We start from the raw sequence: 22,284 nt of genomic DNA on the forward strand, positions 1-22,284 counted from the left end.
TGGTAGCAGCAACATGCCCCTTCCTCGGCTCCTAGGCAGAGGCGTGGCAGGTGGGTCTGCGTGCTGCCTCGGCCTGCAGGCTCTGCCCCCCACAGCTCCCGTTAGCTGCAGTTCCCAGCCAATGGGAGCTGTGGAGCAGGTGCTCAGTGAAGGGGCAGAGTGCGGAGCCCCTCTGGCAGCACCTCCAAGTCTGCCTAGAGGACATGCCAGTAGCTTCTGGGAGCCGCACGGAGCCGGGTAGGGAGCCTGCCTGCCCCACCAGCCCTCCTCTCCCCTTCACCAGCAGCAGCAAGTGTCCTGGGCTGCACGTCACCGCCCATCCCACCCCCAGCACCCGCGGTGTCCCTGGGCCACCGCCCATCCCACCCCAGAGCACCCAAGTTTTAGTCAGGGTATATAGTACAAGTCATGGACAGGTCACAGGTCATGAATTTTTGTTTACAGCCTGTGACCTGTCTATAACTTATACTAAAAATTCCCCTGACTAAAATGTAGCCTAATACTTACATCGAAAAGTAATGTTAAGAAAGTTTATAGTTAATTTTAGCTTCTTAAAGTCTTATCCTTTTATGTAGTGTAACCTCTGATTGAAGTGAGAGGGTGGCTCACCTTCATTTTCAGCTCCTTTTACAGACATTCAGGTTTCTATGTATTTATTTATTAATTGTTTTTCTGGAGTCTGTTCACAACTCTTAAATTAGAAATATATTAAAAATTCTAAAATCTACCATTATGAATTTTTCATTTAAATTTCTCTTTACACAGATTCCAAGCCACAGATTTTTTTCACAAAAATAAAATCCAAGACCCTCTATCCAATCATAGCAAAGGACCTCACAGAATCATCCTTTAGTCTCAACTCCTCCACCTGTGGAGCTTATAACCTCACAACATGCTTGCAAGAAAAGATGGACTGGGCAGTATGTCCAGAAGGTTAACAAATCTGGTCTTTGGAGGGCCAAGATGGAATGTGTATTCCAGAGTCAAGGAACTGTCATGTGGAAAGCTCTGCTAGTAGCTCCTCTTGTTCAAATAGAGGGAACTCCAACTTGAGCACCTCAGCTGATTTAGACTGTGACATTTTAGCCCTCAGAGAGATGACCCTTCCAGTGATCAGGTGCTGAACTGGGGACGAAGTTGAGCCTTGTGGTATCCTGCAGGAGAGAGTTATTGAGGTGGCAGAACAATTGCTCAAAACCTCTCTTCTGGAAAAGAATGAAGGGAACCTCCCAAGCGACCCCATACATTCTCACTAGTGACAGCAAGTATCCCAGTAATTACCTTGCCATTGGTATCAAAGGCAGCTGACAGATCTAATAAAGTCAGTAAATGTTTTCTCTTCAACCACTGTGAGATCATCAGTCAGCACAAATGAATACAGTGAAAGGGATGGGCACCTGTAGAAGCAGCTGGAAACGAGGTTGCAAATATGACTAGTCAGTTCAGTGGTTCCATTTGGGAACTGCTGCCTTATAATAAATTTTCAACTGCTTTTGTGTTAAGATTTGCTGTAAAGGTCTCAAGGATCTACCACTTCCTGTAAGAGACTATTCCACAATGTAAATCTTATTCCTCAATTTTTTACTAATATTTTTACTACGTTTTCCTTTTCCCTATACCACACATCCTGAGTTTTAAAATATAGGATAATGCTTTTGGGGGACAAAGATGGAGGAAAGGTTGAGGGCAAAGGGAAGGAATAGAAGGTTTGAAGAATAGGAACTTAATTTCCTAAAAATAGAAAACTTTTTAAAGAGAACCTGAGGCACATTAGAATGTCAAAGTTGTTAATTAAATTCATTATTAGGATTTCTTAAGGGTTCTGTTCTGCTATGAGTGTCCATGTGCAACTCCTACTTACATTAAAAGACAAGTTAAATGCATTTTTAACAAATCCATTCCTTCGTTTCTTATAAATCTTAAATGATCGAAAGAGAACATTTAAAAAAATTAATTTACTTTTCATTATTTTTCTTTTTGCATTAATGTCTCAGTGCTTTGACTGTAGATACTGCAATGGGAGAGTTACTTATTTAAAATATTTCTATTAGAATATTTTTTTAAATCATGGAAACACTTCTGTTGGTCTTATGTTTATATTTTTTTTTCTATTTTAAAAAATCTATTATTTTGGAACAGAAATAAGCCTTATGCTTCAAGGTGTAAGTCAGACCCCTAACCATTTGGGGTTTGTACACAGCTTTATTGAGGGGAGATTATCCTGTAACTGTGTTCTGCAGGATTTCTTGGAACTTCCTCTGAAACATCTGGTCATGGCCACTGGTCTTGCTGGATAAGATGGACCACTAACATGATCTAGTATGGCAATTCCTGTGTTCCAAATAGATAATATTTAGGTTATATGTTGTGATTTTATCAGTAGACTTCAGAAGAACAGAAATGCTAATATAATTATTTCAGTTTTACAGACAGGAAAACTGTGGCACAGACAGGTGAAGTGACATGCACAAAATCACACAGCATGTCAGTGGCCGAGATGGCAATAGAATTTTGGTCTCTTGACTCTCAGTCCAGGTTTGTATTCATTGGATCACACAAGCGTCCTTGTCTTTTTATTTTTTAAACCAAGATCTTTGGGCCAAATTTGACCGGATAATTTCCTTTTAAATAGAGTTCTGTGCACGTGGATGGAAGGCCAGACCCTTTAAATCCTAAAACTGAGTGTTTAAAAAAAAAAAGTAGTCATGATGTACTGAAGCTTTTGGCTTGGACAACTTTTGCTTAAAAATAAATTGTGGGTGGTTCATACCATATTTCTAACTCTTGACATTACACAACTGTGAAGCTGTTTGTTTTGTTTTAGCTGATTGTAGGCTTGGTCTTCTCATACATAAATATGCATTACATATTTATTAGCTTTGAGGGCATTAATGATTAAAATATTGCCTGAAGTATAGAAAACTTAGAAATTATCAGAATGTCTGAATCTAATATTATCATGTCCCAGATATCTGGTGGTTATGACATCTTGTTGAAGACATTTTGTTCCTCACAGTACATACAGTCCTGGAGTTAAAAATCTTAAATTCAGCTTCATGTATATGTTCTGTTAGGGTCAGTTTGTTCAAATGTGCTGCATCAGGATATCATCACAACCAAATGTCCATAAATAGGTCAGAGAGACAGTGGACCCAAGTTACCATAGAGATCAAAGGTGACAGAAACAGGATCTTGTTAGCGACCAGTAGTGGCCAATTTGAATGTAGCAGATCAAGACTTGAGTGGGAAGAAATACAGGGAAAGCTGTAGGAGAAAGAAGGATACCATCTTTTTCCGCCCCGATTATATTTCTTAAATATGCAGCTCTGTTTCTGTACATGATAGCATTTAAAATAAATATATATAAATCATAAAAATTTTCAAGCAAAATTAGGAGATGGAGAAATAAAAAATGACAAAAGAAAATATTAAACACCTAACATATTATCCATATAAAATATAGAGTATCTGAGACTAATGTGAGGAGCTCAGCAGCTGGATAGTGATTTATTTTCTGCTATGAAGCTCATCCCCTAATAAACTGCTTTATTTCTGTTCATTTGTTTGCAAACTGAAGCCACCCACTGCATCATATATCCAGCTACAGAGCCAGAAGTTGGTGCATTCCCAGCTAGCAGAGTCTATCTTGGAATCAGAAGGCTAAATTAAAAATATGACTCTAAAATGGAATATATTTGGAAGCTTTGCTCCCTTAAATCCTAACCTTCTGTTGACTGACGTTATATGATCCAGAAGCAGATGCTGCTGCAGCTATTTGTTGATTTAGTTGCTATGGTGACATGATACATTCGTGTACAGCAGGAAGCTCACTGTACATTGGCTAATTTGATAGGAAGCAAGGCTTGAGGTAGGTATTGCTGACTATACTGATAATTGGTCATACCTTTAACATCCTGCCTCTACATGTGTTATGGATGCACAGCAATAGAAAGAGATAAAGAGAGATACTTTAAGGAATGGAGTTTAGGCTAGGTTGCTCTGTTAAACAGAGGGAGGTCAATGTCTGGCACATCAATGAAGATAACCTCAGTTTTTAGTGAATGGAACAGATTGGAACATCCGGAGTGGTGACTGTTGAATCTTCCTTCACCCTTTGTCAGTGTGGTAGCACCAGTTGAATGAGAGAAATAAAAGGATGCGAGCCACAGTAAGTGAAAGTGCTAAGGCTTTTGAATGGTTTACTAGATTAAGCATGTCAGTAACTAACATCTTGATTGGAGCTGTTAGCTGGTTTTCACAGTGGTAAAAAATTATTTATTATATGTGCGTGCCCTGATAACAATGAGTGTAAACCATGGCTTTGCAAGGAGGTGTGTATGTATTATGTTTTTTTCCCAAGATCAAACAAAGAAGCCAAATCTGGGTGTATTTCATCTTATCACGGACAAGACTGTTAAAGATGCACTATGTGCATTTTATAGAGGACTTGGCTGTATCACCCGTGAAGCAAGATAAGGGGAGCATTTTAAAAATCTTTACAGTTGCAATCACTAAGCACAGTAGCTATAGCTTTGTTCTAATTTGTAAACTGCTTTAAAATTAATTTACATTTTCACTGTCTGCCTAAAATACTTCTAATTAATATTGCTGATCTAATTACAATTGCAGCATTTTTAGACAAAGCTGTACAGAGTACCATTTTTATATTGCTGCAGTTTTACTAGTGTATTTAAAGATGATGCAATTTGAATACAAAATGTTTTCCATCATCTGTTCATTTCTGTTGACAACTGTTTGCCAGTTACTCAGCAGCTGTATTTATGAAATACTTAATATAGAGGCTTTCATATTAAAAAAAAATAATGTAGCCCTTATCTCCACTTTTGCAGTAAAACACCTAGGAGAGGAATGTTATTTCTGCTTTTGCAGATCTTGGTCATGACTTGTCTTTTTAAATTGTGGTTTCAGAGCTCTAGAGAAATATACTTGATCCATATTACCTTTAGCAGTTACAGCTAGTCAGCCTGTAAAAAAAAAAAAAAAAAGAGAGAGAGAGAGCTTTGCTTTTCAACAGCACAATGATTTTTTTCCCATTTGTAATCAGTCCTATTAACAGTAGCTGTACCTCTTACCTTACTGTATCTTTCATTTGAATATCTCAGACCACAGAGCTGGGTTACATCAAAATATATTTCTTCACAGTATTGTCTGTGACTTCAGTCATAAGCAAAGTTAATGTAATAAAACAGAATATTTTCTGGTTTCTTCCCTTTAGTAAGAAATATTGTAATTTGTTATTGCCCTATACCGATTCCACCACATATTCCAATAATTTTAATAGTGATGCCAAAATTTGAGTTTACACATTACTATTAAAGACCACACTGTTTTGTCAGTGCCATTTATGTTTCTAGTGATAGATGTATCAGCTTTTCCATTACAGATTAATAACTTGCCTGTAATAATTCATCCCAAGGTGTAACTTGTTCCTAAAAACAAAAATTTTAAAATTTCTAAGAATGAATTCAGCTAGTTTTATAAGGGAAATGTAGATTGTCTTCATGTCTGAACATCCCAAAACTGACTCATTCTCTTCCTCTCCCATATAAAAATAATTTCTGCTTTGAAAATACCTCTTCCACCAAAACTAAAGTACAACTCCTCATGATTTGCTGTTTGCGTGATGACATAGGGTACTAGTTTGTGGAGAGAACAGGGATTGCGCCAGCTATTCACATGTACAATTGTGTCATGAGCAAGACTGTAGGACATGAAATAAGTAGTAATGATGTGTTTAGTTTGCTCAGACTTAGAGCCTGTATCCACAAACTATTAGTTTTCTCTTCAAAGGGTTGATGATCCTTTTGATTTTGGAGGGCTGTGTTCGATCAGGAATCTGACAGCCATGTCCCCTTTAATTGATACAAGTTCAAAAATATTTCATGTCTTTTGGGTTTTCCTTTTGTCTTGTGCCCCAGTAAATATAAAGACATAATTTTTGAAAGTGAAATGTTGCTGGTTGGAAGTCAACAATGTAGATTGTCTTCAGAAGCCCAAGCTACCTTTAAAAGTTGTTACTCTGTTCTACACTAACTACTTTATTAAAGCTTTTAACTGCAGATACAAGAGTCTATATATTTAGGTTCTTATCATATAATCACTTTCTGTCTGAGAGTCTTTGTATTTTAGATACATAGCCCATTGTACATTGTAAAAGATTTTGAAGATGCTGCTATGAATACCAAACCAGTAAACAAAATTTGGGTAAATCATAATTGGGTCCCTTGATATTTAAGTTTATGTTGGCTTAAGTTATTAGTCCTTAGTATGATCATCATATTTCAACTCTGCCCTTTTTAAAATAAACCTGTCACAAAATAAGAGTTACCTAATAAAAACATAATTCAAATAATATGAAGACTCCAATTTAACCCCACAATGCAAGGAACTCTCTCTTCAGTGCACCTTGTTGAGCCCATGAATTGCAGAGAGCTCTTTAAATCAGGTGGATCTTCATATCACATGTGCTGTTGTGCCTGGAGAAGGTTAGAGGTGTAGTCTTAACTGTGGATCTGATTGCTTTTGACCATTTGAACATACATGAGTTTGTTGTGATACCTTTCCTGAGATAATTGAATTCAAACTGCTTTGAGCTACCCTCTAAACAGGAAAGAGATCTGTTAGTACACCACATAGTGTGTATTTTTTATTGTGTAGATTTTTTTCAAATATCTCTACAGCTGCAAAGGTGATAGATATATATCTTCCTGCATGCTGATGGAGAGAAAAAAATGAGACATCACTTCCCCTTTTTTTTAAAAAAAGAAAGTGGGTGGCTTAATTGTTTTTCCAGAGTCCATCAGTTGTCTTCAGCTCTTTTGGCTGGCTAGACTCTTGTTTTGACCCTTTGGGCCTGATTCAGAGAGCTCCCTCTGATAGGGTACTCTGGGGAGCAAAAGAGAGAAAATGTATATGTTTTACTATGAAGTTTCCTATGCTAAGTAGTTAATCCTGACCAGGGGCGGCTCTAGCAATTTCACCGCCCCAAGCACGGCGGCACGCCGCGGGGGGCGCTCTGCCGGTCGCCGGTCCCGTGGCTCCGGTGGACCTCCTGCAGACGTGCCTGTGGAGGGACCGGAGCCGCCTGCCGCCCTCCCGGCGACCGGCAGAGCGCCCCCCACGGCATGCCGCCCCAAGCACGCGCTTGGCGTGCTGGGGCCTGGAGCCGCCCCTGATCCTGACAAAGGATTGGGGAGATATTTTACTGAAGTAAAAAGGCTTGATTCACTATTGTCACTCCAGTTTTATCTCACTGGTAGATAAGGTCAGCATTTTTAAAAATAACCCCAGAAAGAGGTTTAATCCCTGCTTTCAGTGCAGTCTGAACTATGGAGTGATGCTGCCATAAAACTGGAGTGACATGGTGAATCAATCTCTTTGCCTCTTCTTCCCCTTCCCACCCACCAAAGCCTGGATTAGCAACTTTTGGTATTGGATGCTTCATAGTAAAGTCTATATATTTTATTCTTTTTGGCTCACTGAAGTGCCCTGTGAGTAGCAGGGTTTTTCACCTCTTTAACTGACAGACAGTACTTTGTACAAAGAAGATCTGTGATTGTGGTTTATCCTATTTTTTTCCTTAAGTGGCCAGGAGGCCAAGAGCATCTGAGAAAAAGTTGCCCCAACTACTGAAGTTTACGTACTGCCGTGTGGTTTCACCAATCTTACATTGCTTTTAGGGCTGTCAAGTGATTAAAAAAATGAATTGCGATAAATTGCACTGTTAAACAATAATAGATATCATTTATTTAAATATTTTGGATGTTTTCTACATTTTCAAATATATTGATTTCAGTTACAACACAGAATACAAAGTGTACAGTGCTCACTTTATATTTATTTTTGATTACAAGCATTTGCTTGTAAAAAAACAACAGAAATAGTATTTTTCAATTCACCTAATACAAGTACAGTAATGCAAACTCTTTATCATGAAACTTGAACTAACAAATGTAGAATTTTGTACAAAAAAACTGCATTCAAAAATAAAACAATGTAACATTTTAGAGCCACTCAGTCCTACTTCTTGTTAAGCCAATCGCTCAGACAAACAAGTTTGTTTACATTTTCAGGAGATAATACTGCCTGATTTTTGTTTACAGTGTCACCTGACAGTGAGAACAGGCGTTCACATGGCACTGTTGTAGCCGGAATTGCAAGATATTTACGTTCCAGATGCACTAAAGATTCATATGTCCCTTCATGATTCAATCACCATTCCAGGGGACATGCGTCCATGCTGATGACGGGTTCTTCTTGATAAGAATCGAAAGCAGTGCAGAGCAACACATGTTTATTTTCATTATCTGAATCAGATGCCACCAACACAAGGTTGATTTTCTTTTTTGATGGTTCGGGTTCTATAGTTTCTGCATTGGAGTGTTGCTCTTTTAAGACGTCTGAAAACATGCTCTACACCTCGTCCCTCTCAGATTTTGGAGGGCACTTCAGATTCTTAAACCTTCGGTTGAGTGCTGTAGCTATCTTTAGAAATCTCACATTGGTGCCTTCTTTGCGTTTTGTCAAATCTGCAATGAAAGTGTTCTTAAAATGAACATGTGCTGGGTTATCATCCGAGACTGCTATAACATGAAATATATGGCAGAATGCAGGTAAAACAGAGCAGGGGACATACAATTTTTCCCCAAGGAGTTCAGTCACAAATTTAATTAATGCATTTTTTTTAACAAGCGTCATCTGCACAGAAATGTCTCTGGAATGATGGCCAAAGCATGAAGAGGCATATGAATATTTAAGATGTCTGGCACATAAATACATTGCAATGCAGCTTCAATAGTGCCATGCAAATGCCTGTTCTCACTTTCTGGTGACACTGTAAATAAGAAGAGGGCAACATGTAAATGTAAACAAACTTATTTGTCTTAGCGATTTGCTGAACAAGGAGGAGGACTGAGTGGACTTGTAGGCTCTGAAGTTTTACATTGTTTTGTTTTTGAGTTCAGTTATGTAAAAAAAAATTGTAAATTGCACTTTCACGACAAAGAGATTGCACTACCTAACTTGTATGAGGTGAATTGAAAAATACTATTTCTTTTGTTTATCATTTTTACAGTGCAAATATTTGTAATAAAAATAATATACACTTTGATTTTAATTACAACACTGAATACAATATATATGAAAATGTAGAAAAACGTCCACAATATTTAATAAATTTCAATTGGTATTCTATTGTTTAACAGTGCAATTAAAACTGTGATTAATCGCGATTAATTTTTTTAATCACGATTAATTTTTTTGAGATAATCACATGAGTTAACTGCATTAATTGACAGCCCTAGTTGCTTTCTTTCCTTTTTAGTAGCTGATGGTGTTCTGAGCCTAGCAGCCTATTAATGAATGTGTCCTGTTGTAGGTATGGTGGATACTGAGGTAAAATTAAACAATAACAACAAGAAAAAGAACAGAGTATATTCTATGATTCCTTATTTGGACAGAATCTTTGTCTTGATCAAGCTAGTTCAGACACTTGGGTCTGTCCTAATATTGTTTTTGTCCTTTGTTTCATGTAAACTACAGTGCAATATATCTGAGGTAAGGTAGTCTGTCTTTGGGTATATCTTCATTGGCAACAAGGGTGTGATTTTCAGTTGTGTTAGCTCAGTTGATTTAACAGGGCTTTTCCATCATCTTTAGCTAAGAAGCAGACTGACATGTTTGAAGCTAGCTGTGGTCTGTGCTCCCCAACCTTACAAATGTGTTAGCCTTCATCTTAATGGGACTTTTTAGTTGTGTAAGCTAACACATTTGAAAAACCACAGCCTTTTTGCCCATCAAGACAGAGCATTTGAAGGGAATTTTAAGGCATGAATCAGCACCATTTTCTGTCACTTTCACTATTCTATTTACAAAACAATGCCATGGTCATGCTGGCTAAGAGGAAGTAAATATTTTCACCAAGGCCTCTTATGTAAAGATCTTTTTTCATCTGTCTCTGTCGGTCTTTATTCATGGTATGCTATGTTAGGTCACTTCTAGATCTGTCTGCAGATGATGAGCTTGGAAAAGCTTCTGGTCTCCAAAGCTCCTTTCTTACCACAACAATCCTTTGAGTCAAGATGGTAACAACCCTGACCTAGGCAGATGTCCCTTGCAGTGTGTTTCTCCCTTTGCAGCCTCAGTCTCACACTTGCAGCACTGTTTTATTTTGTCCCTCAGGTCCATTTCTTTCATCTCCCAATTTGATTAAGCATCCAAGAAATATTTACTGTGCTCTTTCAAATTGGAGTTATGGGTCAGATCCTGCTTTTAAAAAGCAAACAAAAAAACTCAGAAAATATAATCAACAAAAAACATGACAGCACCATCAGAGATCAAGGACATCCCAAAAGTCACCATGGCATCCAATTCCTTCTTGTTCTGGTTTTGAGGAAATAAACGTTTTCCCGCAGGTGTCTTTTTTTTTTGTAATGGAGACCCTATACTTGGTGAGTTTAAGTAATGTAGGAGAATTTTTAATGCTCTTCCTATATATCTCCAGTTGTCTGACTCATCCAAAATTTATCTGGCTATTAAAGTCCCTTCCTTTCTGTATTTTAACTAAGTAAAACTCTCCAAATGGATGGAGTCTCTCTCCTTTGGAATTATGATGGTAGGTTGATGTCAGCAAAATCAGAACTGAAAGTGAACTTGGCAGCATATTCTTGGAAATCTCATGGCTGAGAGATAAACTGAGCCAAACTCTTTCCACATCTTAGACATTAATCCATATGAGGGCTAGTTTGATACTGAGCAGGTGTCATGGTATGAATTAATGATACGTATCTTGTATCTAAATATGCAATATGAATCAAGTAGCAAAGTGTCACTTTGTTCATTTGACACATAGAGCTAAGCAGAGAATCTGCTGAGGGGTTAGAGGAGGGAGTTGAGAAATGGGGCCAAACTGAAGGTACGGTTACACCACAAATTAAGGTGTAATTGTAGCATGGTAGGCATATCTGGAATAGGCTAGCAACCCGAGTATATTCCCTGGGTCCCCAGTGGGCTTGTACTGGAGGCAGCTAGCCAGTGCTGAAATCTTTCCTTCCACATCTTCACTGCTTTTGTTACCCATGCAAGCTAAATTAAAAGTAGTGCAGTTATGCCTACATATGCTACAAATACACCTTAATTTGAAATGTAGAGGCACCCTTAGGAAGAGAAGACCAAGTTAAAAGGTTGCAAAGAACTCCTGACTAAAAGGAGAGTCAGCTAAGATTGCATGTTATGAAATTACTAGATAAGTAATTTGCCATTATTTTGACTTCAAAATTACAGCTGAGGCACATTAACACAGACTTGTTGCATTGCTCTTCAACCTATGATCAGAGGTCTGACACAGAAGATCCAACTAAACCATGCATTTACACATACATTATAATTACTATGTAATTTACTGTGGTGAATGGTGATAGATAAAGAATTTGAATATTTGAATTTATAATTTTTTAAATTGGTGTATTATGTGTGGGACACTGCTTAATATCAGAAAGAGAGCAGTGAATGCCTGGTCATAGAACCTTGACATGGATGCTATTAAAGGGGCTGAGAGAGCCCTTCCCAACCAGGAATGTGCATGTATGTCCACTGTCATTAATTTATTTGTGACAATATTGTGATGAAACGTTGGTAGAGGACAAAACATTAAAGACTAGTAAATTCAATAAATGCACTTTGTAGGTATGAAATACTGCTTTATCTAGGATGGAACCCAATATTTAACTTCAATTCAGCATACAGCTCGCTGTTAGTTTAAAACTTCCTTTCACTTCAGGTCTCAATGTTCAATCCCCCTCTAATTAGACATCCTAGCATGTGTGTCACTACAACCATGCACCCCCTGTTGGAGCATAGATCTGATCTACTGAGGGTCAGGCAAGGAAGAAAGAGATGATCTTGAAGTTTAGACGCATCAGGAGTCAGGAGACCTGAGTTTCTATTCTAAACTCTGCTGTAAACTTCCTGTGTTACTTTGAGCACTGTGTTCTCTTTGAGCACTAGTACTACCTTAATTTCCTTTCATGCAAAATGGGGATAATACTTATCTAGCTCACAGGAGTGTCATGAGTCTAAATGAAATAGTTGAGATCTTTTGGGGGAGCGGGAGAGAAGCTTAGATAGCGGGAGAGAGAGCTCAGTGGTTTGAGCATTGGCCTGCTAAACCTAGGGTTGTGAGTTCAATCCTTGAGGGGGCCACTTAGGGATCTGGGGCAAAAATCAGTACTTGGTCCTGCTAGTGAAAGCAGGGGGCTGTACTCAATGGCCTTTCAGGGTCCTTTCCACCTCTATGAGATAGGTATATCTCCATATATTTTTTTGGGGTGGAGGGATAGCTCAGTGGTTCAAGTATTGGCCTGCTAAACCCAGGGTTATGAGTTCAATCCTTGAGGGGCCCATTTAGGGAACAGGGGTAAAAATCTGTCTGGGGATTGGTCCTGCTTTGAGCAGGGGGTTGGACTAGTTGACCTCCTGATATTCTGTGATCTATGTGGTTCTTGGGTCTTAATGTTAAGTACTGTTTTGCTTGCTTTGAACAGCTGCATGAGTCTGAACCAGAGATTGGCAACCTTTGACACATGGCCCATCAGGGAAATCTGCTGGCGGGCCAGGCCAGTTTGTTTACCTGCAGAGTCTGCAGGTTCAGCCAATCACAGCTCCCACTGGCCGCAGTTTGCCATTCCAGGCCAATGGGTGCTGCAGAAAGCAGCATGGGCCAAAGGATGTGCTGGCTGCCGCTTCCATTGGCCTGGAACAGCGAACCGCGGCCAGTGGTAGCTTTGATCCCAAACCAGTGGACGCTGCAGGTAAGCAAACCATCCTGGCCCACTAGCAGATTTCCCTGACTGGCCCCGTGCCAAAGATTGCCGATCCCTGGTCTGAACAATGATTCTTCGAGTACTTGCTCATATCCATTCCCATGTAGGTGTGCACGCGCCACATGCAGTCACCGTAAGGTTTTTCCCTCAGTGGCATCTGTGAGATCAGCTCTGGTGCCCTCTGGAGTCACGCCCTTGTGGCGCTGTATATAAGGGCCTGCTGCCCCGCCACCCCTTGATTTCCTTCTTTCCGCCTGTGATGGTCGCTGGAACTGCTCGTCCTTGCTTTGCAAGTACTCTCCCCAGTGGACTTTTGTCTTTTTCTCCAGTAAATAGTTAAAATTTTAGCAGTTAGTTGCTACAGCCAGCCTAGTTAGTAGTAATAGAGTAGGACCCCACTTAATGGGGTTCTTCCCTGGCACCGGGACATGCCTCGGTCTTTGGGGTATAAGCCGTGTGAGGCTTGCCACAAGCCTATGCCCATTAGCAATGCCCACTCGGATTGGGTGAATCCCATCTGTGTGACTGCTGCAGGATTTGTAAAGGTTTCAAACCCCAGACCCAGAAAGAAGGAGACCAGAGACTCAAGTTCCTTCTGATGGAGGTGGCTCTTTGCCCTCCCTCGGAGCCAAGTCATGCCGACTCGGCACCGAGCACCTCTGCCTCCATAAGAAGCGTGCCAGCTTCTTTAAGAGAGAGGCATCACAGCCTGGCCTCTCCGGCGCCAAGGAGGGACTCCTCATCTGCATCCTGGGACTCCTGACCCCACCAAAGTTCGCCCATGCAGAGGAGGTCTGCTCACATGGCACTGATCCCATTCATTGATGCCGCAAAAGAAAATGCAAAATGGACAAGGTAAGCTCCCCTACTCCAAAGCCCACCAGTCATAAGGAAACTGGCAGAGTGAGACCCGTGCAGGGCCACTCAGGCTCAAAAGGTGCCAGTTTGGTACTATTGACTCCAGCCCAGTGAGTGGGCCATCAAATACAGTGCCATTGAACTCTCCTTCGAGGGAGAGCCACAGCAGTGCAAGACTGAAGCTTCCATCAATGCCATGAGGCGTTCCAGGCAGCACGGGACTTAATATCCCTATTGGTACTGCCATCACCAACCAGGTGCGATTCGGCACAGGAGGCAAGAGTGGCTACAGCACCGAGACCGCAAGTGTCATTGAAAGGGAAGCCGGCAATGATGCAACAATTACAAACAACATGACAGCAATGTTCTATATCAGGGGTTGGCAACCTCTGATATCACCGGCCTGTCAGCACTGGCTCACCACTCTCCTGGAGCTCTTGGTGGCAATAGAAATCACCCTACCTGTGTTTCTAGATCTAATCTCTCAGGATTATGGATGCCTACATCATCTAAACTTCAAATCCCTCTATCTGACAGCCTGGAATCTCCATGGCTGAATCCTTTGGAATGAATGTGCTCAGGGATGGTTCAAGAGGTTGTGTTAGGTAGCAGAAAGCCATCCACCAGAGCCACTTACCAGGCAAAATGGAAAAGGTTCTCGATCTGGTCAGTACAGAAAGGGGTCTCACCCATCTGAGCATCAATAGCATGTATTCTGGAATATTTGCTACATCTGAAGCGGCAAGGGATGTGGGTGTGTCTGATTAAAGTACACCTAATGGCTATCTCGGCTTTTCACCCGGGGTGAGCAGAAGGTCCATTTTCGCTAACGTGCTCTGTACTTCTCCTATTTGCATGTGCTATGACAAGGCAAAAGTCTCTGCTCTGGCACTGACGGCACATTCCACAAGAGTGCAAGCGTCTTCAGCCACATTTGTGGCACAGGTTCCCATCCAGGATATCTGTAGGGTGGAAACATAGTCTTCAGTCCACACCTTCGCAACACCCTACGCCATCACGCAGCAGGCTAGGGATGATTCTGGATTTGCAGAGCAGTGCTACAGTCTGCTTGTCATTGAACTCTGAACCCATCTCCTGCATCTGATTGGTAGTAACCTACATGGGAATGGACATGAGCAAGCACACGAAGAAGAAAAAACAGTTACTAACCTTGTGCATCTGTTGTTCTTTGAGATGTGTTTCTCATGTCCATTCCAAAACCTGCCCTCCTACCTCTCTGTCAGAGTTGTTGGCAAGAAGGAACTGAGGGAGCGGTGGGGCAGCAGGCCCCTATATATAGCGCCATGGGGGTTTGACTCTGGGGACACTAGAGCCGACCCAACGGATACCACTGAGGGAAAAACCTTCCGGCTACAGTGAACATGGCATGGGCACATCTACATGGGAATGGATATGAGCAACACAACTCGAAGAACAACAGTTCCAGAAAAGTTAGTAACCATTTTCTTTTCAGTAAAAACCTAGTGAGCTTTTTAATATGTGATATGATTCAGTCTTGTTAGGAAACTGGCATTTATCACTTAGTTACAGTTTATGTTCCTTGACATGATAGCAAATGGATCACAAAGTAAACTTCTGAATGTCAGAAAAAACATTTCAAATATTTGTTGGATATTAAAATGTTTTTTAATCTGTGGCAACATTGCTGTTTTTAGGCTCTAGCTCAAGCAGAGCTAGTACATGTACATCTACCTGAGCCCAGAATTACTCTTCCCAGCTGCTGTGTAGATGTACCATTAGGGTATGTCTACACTGCAGTAAAACACCCGCGGATGGCCCATGTCATCTGACTCAGACTGTGGGGTTAAAAAATTGTAGTGTAGATGGCCAGCTAGTTCAGAGCTCACCCAACTCCCGTTGCTAGAGGAGAGAGAGCCAGACCAAGCTAAATTCCCCCACCCCAACCACTAACTAGACCCAGCACCCCATTTCCCAATCTGAGAAAACAATGTTCCCATGATACCCGCTAATGTTGTTAGTCCTTTAGCTCACGTAGCAGAAGTCTATACAGTAATGCTGAAGATTCCGGGTCCAAAGGGGGGGGGGTGAAGGAGGGATATAGTTGCACATAGTAGAATTTGTTTTTACCTTTCTCCTTTTGGGGAAAAAAACCCCTAGGATATTACATCCAAAAAAACCCCAACAACAACAAAAAACACTGTTAAAAGAACGCTACTTAGGTTACAAAATCAAGTACTCAGAAGTTAGGAAATGCCAGATTTATTGTCATCCTTGCAACCTTAATTCAGCCTCCTTCTGCATTATAATGGTCTTTGATAACATGCTATTTTTCGATAATACTCCTCCCTCACTCAGAGCATATTGGCACACAGAGGGGCAGAATTAAGGTTGCACAGTCAACTGTAAATGTGGCTTTTACAAGCTTTTGAGTTCTTGACCTGCAACTTCAATAACTTTCTTTTACCTTAGTTTTTGGTTTGTGCTTTTTAATGTAATCTGTATAGAGATGTAGTTAACTCCAAATGAGCAGATATGGTTATCTAATGATAAAGTGTAGAAGGAAAAAAGTATCCCAAGAACATAGTTCTTTGGTAATCCCTATACACTGGAAAAGTGAGACAGAAAAGCAGCCATTGAAAGAGTGGTCACAGGGTTAGCAGGAGAGTGGAGAACGAGGCAAAGATAGTATTATCTCAAAAGCTGAGGGTGAATGGGCTATACCAGGGGTCCCCAACCTTTTCAGGACCAGGGACCGGTCATGCCTGCGGAGGGAGCGCTCGTCCCGCGGCTCGGGTAGACCTCCCGCAGGCGTGCCTGCGGGAGGTCCACTGGCTCTGGTTGAGCTGCCGCAGGCATGACTGCGGACGGTTCGCTGGTCACGCGGCTCAGCTGGACCGCCCGCAGGCATGCCTGCGGCAGCTCAACCGGAGCCGGTGGACCTCCCGCAGGCGTGCCTGCGGGCGGTCCAGCTGAGCCGCGCGACCAGCGAACCGTCCGCAGGCATGCCTGCGGGAGGTCCACCAGAGCCCCGGGAGCAGCGGACCTCCCGCAGGCATGACTGCGGAGGGAGCGCTCGTCCCGCGGCTCGGGTAGACCTCCCGCAGGCACGCCTGCGGGAGGTCCACTGGGTCGGTTCGCGGCCCGGTTTGTAAGAGGCCGCGGACCAGTACCGGGCCGCGGACCGGGGGTTGGGGACCCCTGGGCTATACAACGAATGAAAAATAGTGTCAGAGGCAGCTGGAAAGGTTAAGGGGTGGGAGTGAGAATGAAGTAGAGAGGCTAAGACAGGAGTGGCCACAGGGCCGCCCAGAGGATTCAGGGGGCCTGGGGCAAAGCGGGGGTGCAATCCGGGTCTTCGGCGGCATTTCGGCAGCGGGGGGCCCTTCAGTCACTCCACGTCTTCGGCAGCACTGAAGGCCCCCCCGCTGCTGAAGACCCGGACCGCCGCCGGGCCAGGGCTTGCGGGGCCCCTGCGGGGCCTGGGGCAAATTGCCCCACTTGCTCCCTCCCCCGGGTGGCCCTGGGTGGGCAAAAATTGTATGGAGGGCTGGTTAGGGGAGGCGTGGCCTGCCCCCCCCATCCAACTCCCTCCCTGCTTCTCACCCCCTGATGACTCCCCTGGGATTCCTGCCTCATCCCACCCACCCTGTTCCCTGTCCCCTGATGTCCCCCCCCGGGGACCCTGCCCCATCCATCCCTCCCTCCCTGTCCCCTCGCTGCCCCCTGCCACCCTATCCAACCCCCCCTCCTTCCTGACTTCCCCCTGAGACCCCTGCCCCATGCAACCACCCCTTCTTCCTGTCCCCTGACTGCCCCTGGAACCCCTGCCCCCTGCTGCCCCATCCAACCTCCCTTCTCCTTCCTGACTGCCCCCCCGGGACCCCTGTTCCCCGCCTTCTGACCCCTCGACCCCTATCCACACCCCCACACCCTGACCACCACCCCAAACTCCCCTGCCCTCTATCCAACCACCCCTGCTTCCTGCCCCCTTACCGTGCTGCTTGGAGCACCAGCGGCTGGCGGCACTTCAGCTGCGCTGCCCAGAGCACCAGGACAGGAACCAGCCATGCCACTGCGCGGCACAAAGTACCAGGTTGAGCAGCACAGCTGCAGAGCTACGGCCTGACAAGAGCTCGCAGCCCCGCCACCGAGCTGAGACTGCGGGGGAGGGGGAACAGTAGGGGAGGGGCCGGGGGCTAGCCTCCCGGGCCAGGAGCTCAGGGGCCGGGCAAGAGGGTCCACCGGGCCAGATGTGGCCCATGGGCCGTAGTTTGCCCTCCTCTAGGCTAAGACTTCACTAGGATGAAATAAAATAAACCATGGAATTCAAATGCTTTATAAACATATGTCTAGGCAGTTTTTAGAAAAGCCCTGAAATAACAATTTTAAAATCTATAAACTAACAATGCAAAAAATTTAGTGAGAGAATAATTATTTACCTTGATTGCATATGTCAGATGTTGTAGATCACCAGGAGCCCTTTAGTGGATTTCCTTCTACTTGTCACTTTTTTTTGTACAAGTGTAGCAACATACACAAGGTTTTTCTATGGAATTGGCACTTAGATGCCGGACCTGTACACTCCAGGCCAAATTCTGCTCTTTTGAATATATATAAATTTGGAATAATTCCATAAACTTAACTGAGAGCAGAATTTGGCTCTCCATCTCAAATATAAAATAGGTCAGAGACATTCATGAAAAAAATTCTAGAATACGGTGTGCTGTTTTCATTTGTATATTTTATATAAAACATTCATAGATTTAATGTATCACACATTGATAAAACGGCATTCACTTTTTAAAAAAACAAACATGTAGCCATTTGGTTCCAGCAGTCTGGGAGTTTTTCAAAGGCAAGTAACACCGGTAACAAATGGAGAGTTGCACAGTGTGTGAAAATATGAACTTGGATTTTTAAAAAAAACAGATACTTAAAGTTAAGCCAAATCAGTATTTAGGCACTGAAATAAGTGGCCTGACTTTGAATGCTGAGTATCTAGTAACTCCCATCAAGTCACTATTAAATCGAGATACAAACTGTGATTTTTATTTTTATTTTATTTTGTTTGTTTGTTTAATTTGTAATGATAATCAGCAAAACGAGGAAAAGGAAATGCTTTTGTCCCTTCCCATCCTCTTTCTTCTCAATGAGGTATTAAAAAGGTGGCCTGAATTGTGTTTTCTTTCGGAGTTTTTTGGAAGAGGAGGATTATTAATTGTTTTAAAATACTTTTTTCTTAGTTTAAGTTAGAAAGTCAGACTTTATTTTATTTGGAATACTCTGCCCTGCTTGAGAACTGGCAGGATTATGAATTGTTAAGTACCAAGAATGTGAGCCTTTAGCAATTGTGCAGGGAAGGATTTCAGTTTATTCACCCCTTAATTTAAATGTCCAGCAAACAGTTGGGAGTTAAGATCTTTGTGAAAGTTTCAGTACTGTTGCCTCTTCAATGGAAGGCTAAGAAAGTTATTTCTCCAGTTTCTGGTCCTCCAAGGTGTCCTCCAGCAAAACAGGAAATTGTGGTTTATTATTCCTAAAGTGAATAAACAGGCGCAGGGGGTGGGGGGCGGAAACGCTTCAAATTTTTGTCCTGCCTTTATTTAGGACACCATAAAAAAGCACAAACCCAATTTATTTTCCTTAGCATGTTAATTTTTAATGTTCAGGACACTGGTGGATGATATGTATTAAGATATATTGCATTGTAGTTTACATGAGACAAAGGACACATACCATGTTTGGACAGACCCAAATGTCTGAACTAGACTGAACAAGACAAAGATTCTGTCCAAATAGGGAATCATGGAGGATACTGACTCTGTTCTTTTTTTGTTTGTTTTTAATTATAATTAGGTTCTTTTAGTAATTATAAAGCCCTTTCCCACACAGAAAGGCGGGCTAATAATTAAAACACAAAAGGCTGAAGAGATTGCAGATTTCTGGTTTTGGTACAGATCAGTCTTCCTCTGTTTATTTCAGTTATCAAGTAATGTACAATTGATAGAAAAGCAAGTTGGTTCTGCAACATTAGGAGGATAAACAGATTTCCATGATAAAAAATATACATACAGTGTTTGAAGCTGCACATCTGGTGCTCTTACTCTGTCATTATTTATGTAATGCTTTATCTATTAATGAAAGTACAAACATACTAGTACTGTGAAAGGAAAGAAATTGCACAATATTTCCCTCATGCTGAAAGCTATTTGCCAAGCAGTTATGATTAATATTCAAATATTAGGAATTATAAGCCTTCTTTATGAAGCTATCTATAATGTTTTGATTAATGTCCAAGTTAATAGGTCACATTTGTAGTTGGAATAATATAAAATGAAGTACCTCTTTAAATTTCGCCAGCAGTCCAGAAAGTAAATTATGTAAAGTTATTGCCTCAACCATTTGTTGGTTTAATCTTTGAACTTTCAAAATGTTTTACATAAAGATTTATATTTAAGTCATGGGTGTACCTTTATGTTAACTTAATTCATTTCTGTCCAGGAAGAAGGTAGCAAGCAGCGTGCTATGGAAAGGAATGTATACATTAAATGGAAGAAAGATGGCCTGTTGGGTGCACTGGGTTATGTGACGCATTCCTACGTAACAGTTTCAAACACCTTTTTATTTTTAAGGTTATACTGGTGCAAGTTAATCCAGGGGAGGCTTTTACAATAAGAAGAGAAGATGGGCAGTTTCAGTGCATTACAGGTAAAGTTAATAATGTATTTCCTTGATATTCTCATTTAATTTCAGTATAAACAAAAGGTATTGCAAGGAATTATTTCATTGTGTAAATGTGTGGTTTTTGAAGTTGTAGGAAGAGGGTTGAGGAGGATATGATTTTAAAATAGTTTTATAGAAAATTCCAGTTAATGCTAGTGTATAGATTTTTTTCCTTTTCACTATCATAACCATAACCAGTGCATTTTTACATGTATCATGAAATTAGATTCTGCAAAGGAAATTATTGTAAAGTCTACAGTGCAGATGAAGAAGTACTATAGGAACAATTATGGTTTTGCTTATTTATTAAATGCACATCTCAATTTTAGAATTTAAAGCTGTAATTCAGTTCTTGAAAGTTACTTACTGACTCTGGAAACGGTTTGTTTGGCAGTCATTTGAAGGTAACTGTAAAATTAATCCTAGGGATTTTTAAGGTAGAGAAGGAAATGTAGCAATGAACTTTTTTTTAAAAATGACCTTTCAAGGTCCCTTCCAGTTCTAGAAGATTGGTATATCTCCAATTATTATTATTATTATTATTATTATATTGTTTGTCTTACCTGTGGGGGCAGATAAGATTTCCTCACGCTAAGGGCAGATGGCATCAAGGTACCTCACAACCCTAGGTACCTCTGGGAAGCGTCACAGGAGGCAATCCAGGGAATGGGCAGGATTTCAGATCCTCAATTGCATAAAAAGGATGGAGAAGGTTTTTCTGCTTTCCAGATACTAACAGTGGAGGGGTTAAAAGCAGCAGAACTAGTTTTCTGAGATCTGTTACTTTCTATTTCTTACAAGGCCCTCTAAGCTCTTTCCATGCACCAACTACTCTTGAGGACATTCTGTGCCAAAAAAAATAAAAATTCTGTGCAAATATTTTAACATTCTGCAAAATTCTGCAGATTTTATTTGTCAAATAAGCATGGCAGTGGGGAGCACAGGCCACTGGCTGCACAGAGGTGAGAGATTACTGTAAAGCTCCCCCCCAGGACATGGACTCAGCGGTGAGGCCGCACCCAACCCTGACACAACATAAGGACCAGGCCTGCCCCAGAAATACCCCAGGGCCCTTCCCCTCTGTGCCAGGTGTACCAGGTATGGGCAGGCAGGCTCAGCAAGGCAGGATGTAAGTGTGGAGGGGCTTAGTGTGGGGGGGATCCAGATGTGGGTTGAGAGGGTTCTGTGTCGGGCAATCTGGGTGCAGGCGGCTCAGTGGGAGATCTGGATACACAAAGGCTTGTTAGGGGATTTTAGGTGCAATGGTAATGGGACTCTGTAAGGGAGTCCAGGTGAAGGTTGTTGGGGCTCAGGAGGAGGGGGTCTGGGTGGGGGGGGATAGAGCTCGGCAGGGGAGTCAGGGTTTGGCATGCTCAGTGGGGGGGTCCAGATGCTGGGGGAGTGGGACTCAGTTGGGTGGGGATCCACGTGCAGCTGGTTGGGGCTTCGTGGGGTGGTAATCCGGGTGCGGGTGGCTTCTCGGGATGGTCCAGGTGCAGGGGAAGTGGGGCTCATAGGGGGAGGGGTTTCTGAGTGCAGGGTGGGGGCTTGGCGGGAGGGTCTGGGTATGAGGGGGTCTGGATGCATGGGGGTTGGGCGGATGGGGGAGCAGCTCCCTGTATATGGATCCCTCCCCCTGCAGCTGAGGAGCAATGGGTGCAGGAAGTGGCAGGGAGGGAGGGAGTTTGCAGAGCTTCCTGCAATTGGGGGAAAAATCTGGGGGTGGGTCTGACCTGGCCCCGGATACCATGCAGGGGAAGAGGAAGTCCCATCCTCCCCAGCCCACCCGGGACTAGCAGCTGGAAGCCACCAGCTGGGTATTCCCCAGTCCCGCCCCCTGCCCCATAGTGATTTACCTCTCTGCCAGCTGCCTTGGGTAGCC

General features: G+C 42.4%; 1 protein-coding gene across 2 annotated transcripts in view; it reads left to right on the top strand.

Annotated features, from left to right (window-relative positions):
- FNDC3A (fibronectin type III domain containing 3A) overlaps positions 1–22,284 on the top strand; it is a 178,541-nt gene that overhangs the window by 41,771 nt on the left and 114,486 nt on the right. Inside the window, exons 1-2 of one of the 2 annotated variants that reach the window (XM_045013974.1) lie at positions 14,311–14,363; positions 20,312–20,387. In XM_045013974.1, coding sequence (XP_044869909.1) covers positions 14,343–14,363; positions 20,312–20,387 — 97 coding nt within the window. In that variant the 5' untranslated portion in view covers positions 14,311–14,342. Of the gene's footprint in view, positions 1–14,310; positions 14,364–20,311; positions 20,388–22,284 lie in introns of those variants that run through there. The other variant, XM_045013964.1, reaches the window with a different exon arrangement.

This window comes from Mauremys mutica, chromosome 1 (assembly GCF_020497125.1).
Source record: "Mauremys mutica isolate MM-2020 ecotype Southern chromosome 1, ASM2049712v1, whole genome shotgun sequence".
NCBI classification, from domain to species: domain Eukaryota; kingdom Metazoa; phylum Chordata; order Testudines; family Geoemydidae; genus Mauremys; species Mauremys mutica.